The 16,570-nt window shown below is 40.6% G+C and overlaps 1 protein-coding gene across 2 annotated transcripts in view; it reads left to right on the top strand.

Moving 5' to 3' along the window:
- The window catches only part of SHROOM2 (shroom family member 2), a 110,497-nt gene that overhangs the window by 63,899 nt on the left and 30,028 nt on the right, over positions 1–16,570 (top strand). Inside the window, exons 3-6 of one of the 2 annotated variants that reach the window (XM_015886870.2) lie at positions 1,462–1,566; positions 3,534–3,665; positions 8,566–11,215; positions 13,069–13,172. In XM_015886870.2, the coding sequence (XP_015742356.1) occupies positions 1,462–1,566; positions 3,534–3,665; positions 8,566–11,215; positions 13,069–13,172 (2,991 nt within the window). The remainder of the gene's footprint in view (positions 1–1,461; positions 1,567–3,533; positions 3,666–8,565; positions 11,216–13,068; positions 13,173–16,570) is intronic. The other variant, XM_015886877.2, reaches the window with a different exon arrangement.

Below are 16,570 nucleotides of genomic sequence, written 5' to 3'. Positions count from 1 at the left end.
ATGAGGAGTGGCTTAAAATAGCTGGGGTTGTTCAGTCTGGAGGAGGCCCAGGGGAGACCTTGTTGCTCTCTATTATTACCTAGGAGGAGGTTGTGGTGAGGTGGGGCTTGATCTCCCACACAACTAGCAGTAGGTGAGAGGGAATGACCTCAAATTGCACCAAGCAAGGTTCAGATTGAAAGTTTGGAAAAATTTCTTGTCTGAAAGAGTGGTCAGGCACTGGAATGGGCTGCCCAGGGAGGTGATAGATTTGCCATCCCTAGAGGCGTTCAAGAAATGTTTAGTGGGGAAATACTGGTGATTGGTGGACAGTTGGAATGGATGCTCTTAGAGGTCTTTTCCAACGTCGGTGATTCCATGATTCTATGAACTGAAAAGAAAAATTATCTGAATTTTTGTATCTGTACTTAATCAAATATTTTCTGACTTTTGTTATTTTTCCCATGCTTGCCCAGTTTAATTAGGTGTTAATTATTGGTCAAAGAAGTTTATTTTTTTCTCTTTCTCTCTCTTTTTTTTTTTTTTTTGTTCTCCTCATACCAAATCAGTATCGTTGCTGTAATCTAAGTGACTAAGCTCTGTAACCTGTGAAATTCAGATAGTTTAAATGACTTCCAAAGAGTAGCTATAAAAGGACAGATTTATTCTGAAGAACAATAAGGGAAAGGTAGGTTTATTGCTTAACTATTTGCACACTGCATGTCAGTGATGCATCTCTTAACACACCATCTGTAACTGATAGAAATTGTTCTTTCCTCTGTATCATGTCTTTGCCACTTACTGGCATTTTCCTTCCAGCAGTTTTTGCCAGTGTATTGGTAGAAAAATACTGTCAGTGGAACGCTTTTATTAATGCTTCCATTTATGCTAGAGGTTTTCCGCATTGTAGGTTCAGATGATCTCATTCTGTCATTCAGAATTAATACAGAGACGTTACATTAGAATATAAATGCTCTGCTTCCAGCATCTTCAGTTGCCTGCAAAATATTCTGGTTTTCAGGGTTTTAGTCTGTTATTTCCAATTCTCCTACCTATTTATGCTGAGGTTTGGAATCTGAATTCAAGTATTGCTCTGTTTATTGGTAGAAAAGCAGTTTCTTGAAGTGCAGGAAATACTAAATGTAATTAAATGATGTGAGTCCAACAGACAGCAATGTTTATTATGCTTAGTAAATTAGCTTTTAGTCATGCTGCAGACTTCATCAAAAGCAGGTGTCTGGTTGATTCTGCCCTGCAGGATCCCACGAGTATTTTTAGGCCATTCATACAAAAAAAAAAAGGCATTATGATGTAAAAAAAAACCAACAAAAAACAACAAACAACCAAAAACCAAAAAATCCCTCAAAAGTATACATGTCCACTGATACCAAAATGAAACAGAACTTAATAGTTCTTTTCCGCTTGACTTGCCTCACATCACAACTCAGTCTAGTTTGTTCCTCCCTTTGCTTGGCTGCTCAGGAAGATGAAAGTGGTGGTGGATATTGTAGCACAGGAAATGCCGTCTGAAAATGATGTTAATGAGGCGAGAAATTATCTTATGAAGATCTTGAGAAGTTCCATGAGGTACGGTACTGACTTTAAAAGTGCATCCCTTTTGTTCCTTCCCATTGACCAAATTCCTCCTATTGTATGCCAAATCCATAGCAAACCATTGCAGAAGCCCTCCTTCCCTAACTGTGGTCTCCTTGTGATCCACATGTTCCTTGTGTTGTGCTAGTTTTCTAGTCTTGTGTTTCCTTTGTTCACAGTGCTAAAGTAATTGTCTCATAACAAGCTTTTTTGCTGAATTGATGCCTGAAAGTTATACTGAACTTTTACAGTTTGCCTACCTGATATCAATAAAAGAATAAGTAGTGGAAAGGAAACCCTTCAGTGCTCTGTGCAGCTGAACGATGGGATACTTCTTCCCCATACCTGAATATAAACTTGGGGTGCTTGGAATATGTAAGGGCTGTCTGGAGCTGAGCACCACGGCGCTGAAGTGAAGAATCTTCACTTGTTTTCACAGAGAATATTTAGTCTTCACCATTCACTCTCAGTTTCAAATCCCACCAAGGAAGAACATACTGATGCTCTGCTGAGCTGTTTTCTCTTTTGTCACGTGTGGAAAGAGGAGGCTTTTGTTTACAGAAACAATTACTTCTTTTTTTTTAGTGACAGTAATGATGCCACACTTCTTAGTGAAACTGCAGCTTCCCTGTAGAATTATTATTCTCCTTTTATAACCATGCATGCGGAGTTTGGAAAGGCAATTCATCATTGAATTCATCACATGTTCCTGAATGTACTCCAAAAAGCCGTGTGGTCAAATTGGATCTGTTTTGAAGATACTGGGCTTATAATGAGCTCTGGTTTTGTTTTCTAGTGGCTGTCTGATAACCCACATTTGAAAAACAGAGATGAATGAAAAAATGTGGAACTGCCTTTAGAGTATAAGTTGAGAGCTGGGAACGCTTTCTGTGCTTTGTGAATGATTTTGTAACTGAGACAAATTACTGTTTAAAAAACCACAAATAAATAAGTGAAATACATAAGTACATTGAAAAAAAATAAACCTTTAAGAGTTGAGATCCTATAATCTTTTGGTGTTCAGACTGTGACTTCGAAGGATGGGATTTGTGTCGTCTTAAATCTGATCCAAATTTTAGCTTACAGTTTTCCCAGGAAGATCCAGAGGGAAAGACAGAATGAATTATATTCAGGAGGTTTCCATTTTATACCCAAGGCTATTGAGAGTCTACACAAACGGCCTGTGCTGGGCATGCGTTTGCTGAGACAGAAATAGGTGAATCCCATCCAGAAGGCTTATATAACACTGGGGAAGGAGAATGCTTCTTTCAGGAGTGTTGAGAGGCATTACAAAGCCCTTGGAAAAGGAAATGAAAGCTCTTTATATTAGCTCTTCAGCAAAGGAAAGAAGCAGAGGGGCTTAGAACAGCTTTGCAGAAAGGCTGGGAATATATGCCCTGAGTGCTTACTGTTGGAATGATAAGTGATGTCACTCTTAGTAACCTGTATGAAGCAGTGTCATTAATCCTTCTTCCCATAAGCATATAGCTATAGGATAACCTTACTGAAGCCCTGCTATACTGTTGTCATGTTCTGAAAGAGTCATTGAAGCTCAGTATTAGCCTGAGGTGTTAAAGCTCTGTACGTGTTTCAGGTACTCCAAAATTTATGTTTGTCTGTCTTGGCCACTGAAAAAAAAAGAAAAGCCTCCCCTCCATCATAAAAACTGCACTAAAACCTACAGTAGCACAAACCTGGGAGAATATTGGTATTTCACTGCCTCGAGAGTTTAAAGGAATGCTGGTTAGCTTTTCAAAACTGGCATGCATGGAGAACATCACCTAGTTCATTGTCACTTGAAATCATTGTATTTCTATGCTGTCTGTGTGACTGCTGCCCTGTTAGTTTGTTGGTTTCGGTTTTGTTTTGTTTTGTTTTTAATTTTTAATATTTTATTGCTTCACATCACCTCACTGGACTTTTTTGCATTGAACTCACACGTTCTTCCTCTCTCTTTGCAGAAGAAATGACCTAGCCTGCAGGCCTCACTCGTGGCATGCAGCCAAGATTACAGAAAGTCAACCTGAGACAGCCACGTCACACCTTCCTTCATCCAATGCCTGCACTTCCTGGCACTCACGGTATCATGCAAGGTGAGTCTCTACTGAAGTTACATGCATTAAGCTCCGATGGAAAGGCATGATTAGTGTGGGTTGTGTTGAGTGCTTTTTAAGCCCCGAATGCAGTATTGCATTTTACTTCTTTACTATTTTCCTGTCCTCTCAATGCTTGAAGAAGGAACATTGGAAGCTTTACACGTGGATATTTTCAGAAACAGTGTGTGATAAGTGCATGTGACTGAAAGGTAAGAAACTAGTTTTAAAGGCAGTCAAAAAAGTTGTATTTGTAGCTCTGCATTTCATTTCTGTGTGCAGTGCAAAGTCCTTTCTAAGCCTTTCTAAGCAAAAAGAAGCCATCAAAATTAACATACTTGAAATGAATTAGCAAAGGGAGGGCAAATAGAAAACTACTGTTATAAAATACTAGAAGGCCTTTTTCTGAAGGGCCGATACAGAGTGTTTTCCTGTTGGACTTTAAAGCATTACTGGTTTTATTAGTTAAATTATCTGTCTGTAATCTGATCCTTCTTATGGCTGTTTGTGCTTGTGGAGAGAGATAAACACTGAAAGTTGTTGCGGCTGTTGTTTAAAGCACCTTAGTATTTGTTAGGTCTCATTCAGCACTTTGAAAGAAAGGCTGGCACTTGGGCAGTTCTAGTTGTGAAATTTGAAATAATTCCTGCTTGCATATGGTTGCAGGTTCTTGTGTGATTTCTGTTTGTAGGTAACATTCTTCAGTATTTTCACAAATGTTTGTTTGTTTATTTTGTTGCCTTTTTCTTCAGTCTGTTCACAGTTGAGCCATGGTTATGCTGGGCATTAAAGAAAATCAGTCTTACTGTCTCAGTTGGGAAAGTAGACTTGTGTTTTCTCTGCTTATTGATTGCATGTTTTCTTCAGAATGGAAGAAACTCATAATTTAGGATTTTATGCTGTTATTAAAATATTTTTTACATTGCTTGATTTCTTTTGAAGTTCCCTGATGTTTTAAAAGTAACTTGCTATCTGCCATTACATAAAATGTGAAAGTTAACGTTTAGAAAGAGTTTTGAAAATGCATTTGATAACACTTCCTTAGTAGAAATAAGAAACAGAATTTAGAAATTCCCCAAATCCTTAGAGTTCTGAGTTGCAATGCTAACTTAAGAGTATTTCTACTTTCAGCCTACTGAATCTTTTGACCGAGATATAAATTGATACACACCTGCTGTGTTTCTTTATGGTCACCCTTGTACCTTGTGAAAGTAACATACTATGAGACACACCTCTGAAAGCGTGATTTGATAGGAGCTGGCAATATTTAAAGTATCTATTTGTTTTCAATTTTACGTGCAATTTTCAGCGTGTTTCAGCCTAAAGGAAAAGGAGGAGAGGACTGCTGCAATTCCTTCCTCCTACATAGGAAAAATATCAGCAACTGCTGATAGACATCACTTTTAATAAAAAGGGCAAATTCTGCTCTCTTGGATGCTGCTAGAAGAGTTAGAGGCTTCAGCACAGTCTGAATACCAGGGTTTCCAGGGTGTTGCTGATTCTGAACCCACCAATCACCTGTGCTACCCACTTAAAGCCTGGCTTTTGAAAGATTATTTACTTTGGATATTTGTCACACCTGGTGTCCAAGACCATTTCCACGACTGAGCTGCATTCACACGGTGGCCCCTGGAATTCTTGTAGTTCCAGAGTGCCAGCCAGGAGATTTGGATATTTTGAGAATCCCAGCTGAAAAGTGGGTTTCCTTGGACTTGCTAGCCTGCAAAAAAAAAAAAAAAAGGAAGAAAGGGAAAGGGAAAGAAAGGCACTGAGGTGAATGTGATTCACAGTATTCAGTAGTGTAAAGGAGCAGTATGAGTATGTCAGGAAGTAATACAGATAGCCTGAGGAGGGGTTATTCCTAGCCAGAGGATCCCAATTCATCCTGGTGCTACTTCTGGAGATTCTTTTGCTTCCTCGAGTTAAGCATTTGAGATTGATCTTCACAGCCTAAAATCTGTTGTGAATGTAATACCCTGGTTCTCTCTGTGAGTGTGAGAACTAAACCACCTGGAAACTATGAACAACTCAACCAGGAGCAGAGATGCCTGTTTGTTTCCAAGCAGGATATATATGGATTTGAGAGAAGGGAAGGGGCAGCTGATTCAAACAACCCTCTGAAAATTGTCATTGCTGTGTAGGTAGATGCTAGATTAAGGCATGGGTTGGTTTGTTTGGCTTTGGTTTGTTTGTTTCTTTTTTGGCCTGCTCACTGAACTCAGACCTTTGGTAAGGTACATGAAGCTAGAGAAGGAAAGAGCAGAAGAGACTTGTGTAAATAGAAGAGGGTGTAGTTCTGGATCCATCATGTCCATGTCCACCATTGTGTGTGTATTTTCTATCATGTGACTTCGGTACAAAAGCTATAAAAGATCTTGGGAGTGCTGGGCTGAGTGTGGGAGCTTTAAACACTTCAGTGGTAGGGCTAGTGGCTCAGATCTCATAAGGCTTCAGTGCCTTAATTTCCCACTAAGAAATGCCTTCACAAAGTGGATACACGGTTTTTTCCTAGCCCACCCTAGATTCAAGTTGCTAAGAGTTTAAACCCCACATTTTCTTCCTTTAGGATGTGCTATAAAAGGGAAACATATAATTACTTCTCTTTCATTCTGCCCAGGTGTGTAGCTGAAACCAGTTATGTCCTTTACTTTGTTATGGCCTTACAAGTGTGAGCGTAAGGCTAGTAAGCTTTGAGAAGGCCACTTACACTGACATTCTGAGGAAAATTGGGGTCATGTACGCCTGATCTGTAAGTCCATGTGGCCTGAATATTACCTGGTTCTCTGAGATTATATCATTTCCTGGAAGACCCAGAAGCAGAAACTCATCCTCAGGTTTGTTGGGCTTGTTGGCCAAAGTGGACAAAAAAGAAAAATTTGTAGATTATTCCTTGCATTTATTTTCCAGTCTTCAATAGATACTTTTGTGAATCCACTGAAAAAACTAAAATAAGAAATTAAGAGGAGGATAGTCTGGAATGCCACTAGAAATGGCTCTTGGACTGCCTTCTATGCCAGAGTGTGTTGGAGGATTACCGCTCAAGTAAGGACCATGGAAGGCTGCACTTCGCAATAATACACCATTATAAACTTTGCTGTCCTTCCTATCAAGTTTTTGTTGCATTTATTAGGTTTCCATTAAGTGTTTTCTAACAGACCTCTGAGCTCTTGCACTGATTGCCTCTGCGTCACGTTTGACATCAGCAGATCTGTAAACTGGAAATAGAGGCGGAAGTGTCCTCTTTATTTCAGTCAGTGCCATGTGTCCTCTTAGTGCTAAAAGGAGGGAAGAAAACTGCAATTCAAAACCACAGCAGTTCATACCTATATCTAGCTTACATTCTTCATTAACAACTGAGATCCTAAGGACTGAGACACTTTTTGCATGAGCTGTAGTATCTGCTTAAGAGATAAGTCAGGAGCATCTCAAGTGTCCAGTGAAATGCTTTGAAATGCTGAAAACGAAAGAACAAGAGAACAAATAAAAATACCAGATGAGGTCATTGCTGGGTCATCTTGTCAAAAACTTGCTTTTAGAAAATAAATGCAAAGTATGCCTTCCCTTACTTCCTGTAAGTTGCTTTTGATCATATTGTATAAAAAAAATTCCAAAGCTATAGTAATATAAAAACCCTGTAATTCCTATGTTAAAACTGAATCCCAAAGAACTGGGAACAGCTGTCTTTTTGCAGTATATTTCACAAGGAAAAAAAGACCTGTATCACTCTTCATACTTTTTTTATGTGGACTAATCTTATTTCAGTAGTAGTGTTCACAAATTTCTTTACTGCACAAGATTGAATAGATGCTGCATATAATTATAGCTACAGGGAATTGGAACAGTTCTGGGATTTCTACTATGGGGCTTGGCTTGCAAAGACAGGAATTCAAATTGATATATAAATCAGGGGGACTGGCAGTGATGTGAAGATGTGAGAGTAATTAGAAAGACGGCTGTCTCAGCATCGGTGTGTTGGATTGACAGGAGGTGGGTGCTACGAAAAATAATAATGACAAGAAGTTGAAAGAAACAAAACAAAGCTGATTGCAGTGAAGAAGAAAACACAAACAGCAAGGATTTGAAGTAGTACCTAGACAAATGTGACAGAGAAAGTACAGTGTCAAAGATGGCACTTCTGTACAAGACGGAGTAACAAAGAGGTGATGGTAAGGTTTTTTGCAGAAAGATCATAGGTTTAGTTTTGTCCAAGCAGAAATTAAATTGCTTGAGGTTCTTGACAATGGTGTGTAACTGGATGGAATGACATTTTTGTAAGAATATCAGACTGAGCATGGTTTGAAAGCACGTTGGCAAAGTTCATGTGGAGGCTCAGAACTGAAATGCTGGAATTTGAGGCAAATGTTTTTAGGAAACCTTCATTTTGAAATGAAAATACTGTAGGAATGGGCGGGTTTGGGGATAATCAAGACAAAGGATTGACTTCTTATTTAGAGTGAGTGTATTCAAGGCAAACAGGAGCATGCACAAGGTTAGTAGTTGGAAGTATCAAGGTGCTTGGAAAATAAGATGGAAAATAAGTTGATGTTTGTCCTGAGAAAAAGAGAGCTAGTGGATATGAAACTGGATTTGTCCAAAAGTCAGCATGGGGTAAGGAGACCTTTGAAGGAGTTAATATTACTCTTGGGAGGTAGAACAGGTAGAAAGGAGCCATCAGTTAGTTTCTGAGGTTTCAAGTTTTGTATTGGTGGCAGAACGTATAATTAAAGCCCTGGCTTTGTGTCTGTACTCTCAGTTTTATTAGATTGTCCAAATTAACTACTATAAAGACGGATTTCATCACTATTAATAAAATTAGTGATCAAATATTTGTAATTGCATCATGGAATTTTTTGCCTGTTGTATTTATAATGGAGCTTTGTTTGTTTGTTTCCTACCACAGCTGTTCTTCTCATGACCTGTCAAACTCATGGGATCAGTCAAGTCTCCATCGTGCGTCTGACCAGTTCAGCTCTTTGGGCAGTATGGACAGCTGGGACCAAACTCCACAAGTAGCCCAGTATGAAAGACTTTCTTCTGCAAGGTCTAATAGTAGCATTGACCATCTAGGGAGCCAAAATAAGCGGGATTCAGCCTACGGGTCTTTCTCCACAAGTTCTAGCACCCCTGACCACACTCTATCCAACGCAGACACTTCTTCAACAGAGAATATGCTGTATAAAGTAGGCCATTGGGAGACATCGAAACATGGAAATAAGTCTGGACAGTTTTTAAACGATTACAGTGGGATAGAGGACAAAACTGGATATTTGCCAGCTCCCATCCAGTACGAGAATAACAGAAGTCCCAGAATAGAGGAACACCCTGATGTCAAGCTCTCTGGCTCTGGAAGATCCAGCTTCGGGCCCGTCTGGTATGTTCCAGATAAAAGGAAGACTTCCTCTCCTCCCCCACCACCTCCGCCTCTCCGCAGTGACAGCTTTGCTGCTACCAAAGGCCATGAGAAAGCCCAGGGCCCTGCATACTCAGAGAGTGCCAGCACACAGCACTTTACAGCCCTGAACCGATCTCAGACCAGGAATGACTGGAACTCAGAAACTGTGGAGCAGCAACGACGGCCTTCCAGAGCATGTGACAGGAAGGTCAGTGGCTCAAATTATAAATCAGATCTCAGTTCAGAACATGCTTTTTCTGCAGTCGGTGAAAGGTACAATAGCAGCGCAGGATCTGTGAGCAAGCTGCAGTCATCATTGTCCAGCACTGATGTTCGGTATGCACAGCCTGCTTACAGTTACCACCACCAGCACCAGTACAGTGATGAAAGCACTTTTTTTCACAACACAAGAATGTTAGCTGCGCCTAAGGATCAACAGCCTTTCCTCTCCTACAGTGGTATTCAAGAGTTGCCTACTGATCATTTTCATGGATACAATCTAAACCACACCAGGCTGCTCAACGCTTGCTCTTCTTCAAGCAGTGCTGCCGAACAGAAGGCAGACAACACTGGACAGAGTCGCTATTATTGCGTGACATCAAAACAGCCTGCTCAGGGAAGTTCAAAGCCACTGCAGCTCAAGGATGACAACTGGAAGCCTGCAGTGGGGGCTGACGTTTCTCTAGGACCTTATGAAAATCCTGCAGTTATCACAATGGTCCAAAAACCAAAATGCTATCTACCTCAACAGACAGTTGAATCTTCTCTGGAAGGGTGTGAGAGCAATAGTCATTACACAGTGGATAGAGAAGAGGATGTTAGGTTTGCTGTAGTAGAAGGGGTTAAAAAGATGAATCATGCTGAAAAGTCTGGGCAAAAGAAAAGCTTTGAGAGCAGCTTTGAGGAAAGTGAAATGAGGTACTGTCAACAGGAGTATGGGAAGGGCTGTGCCCTTACTGCTGAAAACAGGCCTGCTCAGAAAGACTTCAGGTGGGGGAAAGATGAGAGTAGCAAGATCTCTCCTCAGAGGACCCCAATGTTGCACTCTTTGGCTCAGGAAGGCAAAAAACACTCTGACAGCAACCCAGAAGCTGTGACAGAGCGTCAGCCCCCATTTGACAATCACTTGTCTAAACAGGCACGAAGGAGCGACCGTTTTGCAACAACCCTGAGAAATGAGATCCAAATGAGAAGGGCAAAGCTGCAGAAAAGTAGAAGCACAGCTACTTTAATAGGGTCATCTGAAACGGAGGAGTGCAGCGAGAACGGGAAGCCAGATGCAGCGGAAAATGTGAACACCTCCCCAGATACGAACTTTACTAGCACCTACAAAGATCACCTGAAGGAAGCACAGGCCAGAGTTCTGCGGGCAACTTCCTTCAAGCGGCGGGACTTGGAGCCCAGCCCTGCTGAATATCCCCCCAGGTCACCAGAAAGAAAAGCTGGTAGTTACAACTCTTCATTATTGGCTTTGGTTTCTGAAGATGTGTCTGGATTCCTTGAGGCTACGCAAGCTAAACCGAACCCTACAGGGAGTGGCACTCATCACGTTTCTCGCATTGGAGCCAGGAAGAGGTTCACAACAGAACAAAAACTGAAGTCTTACTCTGAACCAGAGAAGATGAATGAAGTAGGAATGTCAGAGGATGAATGTCGTGCCCACTGCCATCCAGAAACATCAGAAGAAGCCTTGGGCTCATTTGCGGATAGGTGGAAATTTTTTGAAGAAACAAGTAAGCCTGCATGTAGAAAGCCTGCGCAGAAAGCAGCTCCCCACAGCCTAGCTGAGGGACTGCCTGAGAGGGCAGACAGGAAAGCTTACGGCGGGCAGGAGGGAGACGAGTCCTGGCATGAGAGAAGAGGTCGAGCAGCCTCTGTTGGACTTGAAACTGCACATGCTCCAAAAGGTAGCTTCCACCACGGCAGCAGCAGTAAGGCTGCCGATAGAACTGTGAGATCTGAACAGCCACAGCGACTGGGAACCTTTGCGGAGTATCAGGCATCATGGAAAGAGCAGCGGAAGCCCATCGAAGCAAGGAGTTCAGGAAGGTACCATTCAGCGGATAACATCCTTGATGTCAGCCATGAACAGCATGAGAAACCCCAGTATACCCATGAGAGGTCTAGATCATCCCCTTCAACTGACTTCTACAAACAGGTATAAGCAGCTTTTGTATTATCTTTTTTTTGCTTATGAGAGGCACAGGGAGGTGAGGGGAGAGGGAGAGCAAGATACAGTTTAGGAGTGCATGTAACCTGATGATAGCATTTCCTCTGTAATAGAATAAGTGTTACATGTAGCTCTCATGAGATCAAAGATTGTGTAGCAAAGAACAAGTGGATAAAATAATTTCTTGTATGTTGTAGCCAAGAAGGAAAAAAAACAACAAAACCACAGGTTGGTTTGACAATGTCCTCTATTTTACAGTAAGAGGATCAAAGCAGTCTTGCACTTGGAGCACTTCATTATTATGGCTGCTTCCCCCCTTCCCCATCTTTATTCTTAAAGTTGTTCTCTAGAACTATGAGGAAAAATATTCCAAGGGGAAATAATTTAATATCTACATTTTTCCACTTCATTGATGGTCTGATCATTTTCTATGCATTTTCTCTTCTAAACTTGCTTTGTGGAGAAGCTACATAGGACAGAACTTCAGCCTGCTGAAGTTTAGGGATCTAAAAAAAATGTATCTGTTAATGTTAAAGCTACAGTACAGGAAAAAGAAATGAAACTGCTCAGTGTTTTATTTTTTGTCAGCTTGCTTGATTTAAGAACTGTAAATGTATTCCACAGAGGGATGCCAAATATCTGTTCAACTTGCAAGTAAATATTAAGTTAATTTTTAACAGAGCAGGGCCAAGGGAACGGCTGGCAGGTGGCAAGGGAAGTAAACAGAGAAACCTGGTCTCTTCAGTTCTGTGCTTAAAATACGTTGTTGAAAGCTGCTACAAGATTGTCTGATATGTCTTGAGTTGAAGTGTGTACAACCTGGGGTGAACTTTACCTTCTGCAGGAAAAAGGGAGGCATGCTATGCTTTCTTTTTTTTTTTTCTCTCGTTGAAAACAGTGCATACATTTATACATACATGTAGCACATGTGCATCTAGAATGAGAATAGCTTAGAAAACATGCTGGATTCTGAAGTTGTGGACTCCTTTTATGTATTTCTTTCTTCAGGTTTTGCAAAAGTTATTTGTGAACTTTGCAGGCAGACTTAACCATGCAGATAGTTTACAAGAGCAGAGATTCCAGCCTTGGAAATACTCACCTGGAAGTTATTTTGAAAATTAAATAAACTGAATTATTAAATAATTGCCCACCCAGCAGAAAATCATCATATAATCTATTCCATGTATGCATTTCTGGTTTATTAGTCAGTGCCTTTAAGTTCAGTATAGGCCTCCCGGGGCAAAATGCAGGCACCTGTTTAGGCACCTGGAAAGCATGGCAATAAGTACATAAAGGAGTTGTTTCGCATATACGATTGGGATGATTTCAGGGCTAATGTGCAATTAAATTTCCTGTAGGTTTGGTGTTTGTAATGCAAAGCTATACTTTGGGTGCGGTTGTTTGAAGATAGTGAGATAATACATTTCTGGAACAGCAATGCTGTATGTTGTACTGACAAACTAAAGTACGCACTCGGGGGGGTTCTAAAGCCGGTGCATACTTGCCTGTTCTGAGATGTAAGCAAATCTGCTGTCAGTTCTTTGCTGCGTTTTTGTCTTTGCTAAGTGGAAGTTCCAGAGGTTTATAAATGTTAAACCCTTCAGCAGTTCAGCAAACTAAGCTAGAAACTCAAGTACAGCCAGGTCTGTAGCGCTGTGCAAGAGGTCACATAGCACACTGCTCCACTTAAAACCAAACAAGCTCAAGGCATGCTATGCTGTTGACTTCATGTATATTCAAACAGAGCAAAGCCACAAATAAGAGGTTCTATAATGACAGATTTTTCAGGAGTCTGTAACATGATGACTTGCTGTCTTACTTGTGCTATAAACCACTTTTAGGAAGTCCCAGTTGAAGTAAGGAGGCAAGCAGAGGATTTAAAGGAAGATGCGGAGCATATTTTCTCTAAAATTAACCATCTGGATGAGAAGAACAGCTCTGTAAGGTAAGTGTTCCTTGTTTTCTGGCTTAAAAGCATTTCTTGTGACAACTCCTCTGATCCAATATTTCCTTGATCCAAATTGGAAGGTTGGATGTTGTTGTGATGCGTTCAGAGCTTTTGCAGTACTTTTTTACATTTACTTCCCACATCTTCCCTACATGTGTCATATAATTAATCTTGGAGCTGATGTTCTGGGGGCTCCCTAGAGTGAGCCTGAAGAAATTGTCAAGTGTTGAGTACATTACAGTTCAGAGTCAGATGATTCTTATTAGTGTGCATGAAACAATTCAGATTTCTATGTTTTGTGTTTATCAGTAGGTTTTTTTGGCAGGGGGGGGGGAGGGAGGAGGGAATGCTTGAGATTTCCCAGAAGCCTTCCAGTATTGTATTTGGCAAAGACGGTGTGCTACTGGAACACAGTAGCGCTGCAAATTGGACTTGACTGTTCTGTGCCTTTGCAGAATGCAGTACGTGAACAGAAGCCCTCAGAAGTTGCTTTCCCATTTGAACAGTTCTGCTTCTCTGTTAATTCACATTCTAATTGAACTGTGTAATAAAAAATGTATGTCTGTCACACGCACAGCAGAGTTATAATCCTTGCAGAGTGCCCTTGCTCTGGCCAGCAGTGTGCTGTAGCTGCTGTAATGTAGCCAGTGATTTCAGCAATGCTGATACTGCATCTGCCCAGGGGATGTGTGGCAGCGCAAGTTGGACTGTGCACATACTGCAGTCACCAGGTTTTGTATCTCATCTTTTGTTACAAGAAACACATGTTTTGGAAAAATTACTGCTTTCCTTAATTCTGCAAGTGATACGGATTTCTCCAGGGGAGAGAAAATCCTGAACTGTAGCAAAGACTGGGGCTCTAGGCATGACCATGAAAAACAGTTGTGTTTTTTTGTAGGCGATATGTTGCATGCATATTGCCCAGCTGAAGAGCCTGCCTGCTATTTTTCTAATTCTTTGGAGCCCTTTGTACTTAGCGTAGTGATTTCTTAATGAGGGGCACGTGAGGGTGTGAGCACACACGCATGCGGAGGGAGAATGGGGAAGGAGGGAGGGAGGGTGGGGGAGAGAAGCAACACAATGAGCCTAGAGCAGGCAGCATCCCTGCGAGTGAAACAGCTCCATCCAGCATTGCTGAACCAGTCACAAAAGCATGCGCATAATACACCTACGCCAGCATTTTAACAGTGTTTGTGCAGCACAATTCTTGCTTTATAGTCGTGGAATCTATGAATATCACATGACTGGGCACCAGCTGCAGTAACTTGTTTTTTGTGAACCGAAGCCTATTTTGACATGCGATTTCAGACGTAGGGTTTGACTATTTCAGTGCCTTATGGGGGGTTTTGTAAAATGGTCCCTGATACAACCTGTCCTTCACTACTTGTGCTGTGAGAGGGTTACGAGCCTTCTACATTTAAAACAAACATAAATGTCATATTTAACTCCAGTATTGTAACCTGGCACTGAATGATGATGTATGACTATACTATGGAACAATATGTTTCTGTGCCATTTTTTTTTTCTTTCTCTTCTTTTTTTTTCTGTGATAGAATCAAAGAAAGGCTTAGGTTGGAAGGGACCTTAAAAGTCATGAAGCCCCAGCTCCTTGCCGTGGGCAGGGCTGCCAACCACTAGAAGAGGCCTGGCAGAAAGGAAATAGATTAACTGTGAATTAATGGATTTTGTGATTTTTTTTGTCTGTGTGTGATATTTCTTTTTGGTGATGCTCTAAAAGCATTTAGTTCTTTACTTTTAAAAGCTAGAAATCTGCAGACAGCTAGCAAATTGACCCAGTCTGTGATGCATTCTTGAACATGAATGTTAACCAAACTAAAAGTTTTCCTAATGGGTGTATTTAATACTTCTCTTGAATATTTCGGTTTGGATTATATCACTAATGTCCCTCACTTTGTGCTGCTGGGGCCAGTGTACTACAGTTGCCTTTCTGCTTCCAGAGACAGTGCTGGACACAGGAGCAGCCCTTCAGTGTTCATGTTACATGCACAGAGACCTAAGCTGGGAGGCAGATTTGGCATTCATAGATGCATTCTGTGGGTTAGAGACTGTCCAGCACTGCACGATTCCTCTGGCCTCCCTCCCCCTCAGGGCACTGGTAAAAAATGGATAATTTAATTTGTAAACGAACTCTGAAAGTATGCCATTACAGCATTCCTGATTATTTTCCAGAGCAATACAAGTCATTTTCATACATTAAATCTAGAATTAAAAAAGGGCTGGAGAATTGTAATATCAAATCGTTAAAGTGAAGATTAAGAAAAAAATAAATATTGCTTTGTAAGCATTTTTTTCCCTCCGGGGCTTTTTGCTGTGTTTTTTGACAGCATTTTTCTACTGTTCTTTTTCTTTCTTTTTTTCTCTTTTTTTTTTTTTTTTTTTTTTTTTTTTAAGTATGCAATTGCAAAATGTAAATCAGCATTACTTCTGAAAGATTTTTTTTTTCTTTTCTTTTTTTAATTGATGGTGATTTGTGAACTCCTTCCATGTCTGGACTGTATTTTTCCCTTCTGAGATTACTGAGTGCTTCCAATGAAGTCAGATCGTTTCATCTCCCTTTCTGGAAAAGCTATGGTGTAATCTAATGGATTTACAGTATTTAATAGCTTGTAGTATTGTTTATGTAGGAACTGCCAGCAGTGGTCTATAGCAGCCATTATTATCACTCAGGTTAGAGCCAAATCACTATTGTAATAAACTTACAGGTGTGCAGTAAGTCATCTGGTGTGAGCTGAGCGTTGTACCATAGCTTGAAGTTTGTTCCTGAGGGCTGCTTTGAAAGTAGACCATGATTCTGCTGGCCTGTAAAAGAAAATGGATACTTTTATATTTTTAATGATGCTACTGTATTCTCTTGCAAACCAGTTATCAAAGTTTAGCTTCTTACACATAAAGACTGTCCTCCTCCTTTAAGCAGATCTCACTCTGTCAAATGACATAAGCTGCTTATACAACTTCCCTGTAAATCTCCAGAATTTCTCAACCAGCATAGTCCTTCAAAAGGTTAAGGATGGAAATGTGTAATCTGGCCTGTAGTCTGTGGCTTCCTGCAGAATAACATGGCAGACATAGAAGTTGGTCTGCATCAGAAGAGTAGTACTTAATGATTTAATTCTTAAGATTCTCACCTACTAGAAACATTCACAGCCATGGCTTATATTTACTTTCTAAAAACATTTGACTTGCATTCCTCTATTGTTGCTTGTCTGTAAAAATTAAATAATTTCAGAAACAGTAAAGATTTCTGAGATCACAGTTCATGGAAAGTCTTTCAACACTTAGTAGGTGACAAGTAATGGAACACATACATGTCAAGTACAGGACCAAAGCATGACTCAACTCTAATTAAACACTGTGAGAAGTTTCTTTGTGACTTT

Source organism: Coturnix japonica, chromosome 1, assembly GCF_001577835.2.
Source record: "Coturnix japonica isolate 7356 chromosome 1, Coturnix japonica 2.1, whole genome shotgun sequence".
Classification (NCBI taxonomy): domain Eukaryota; kingdom Metazoa; phylum Chordata; class Aves; order Galliformes; family Phasianidae; genus Coturnix; species Coturnix japonica.
The sequence above is the reverse complement of the archived record's forward strand: the minus strand, read 5'-3'. Positions and strand labels throughout refer to the sequence as shown.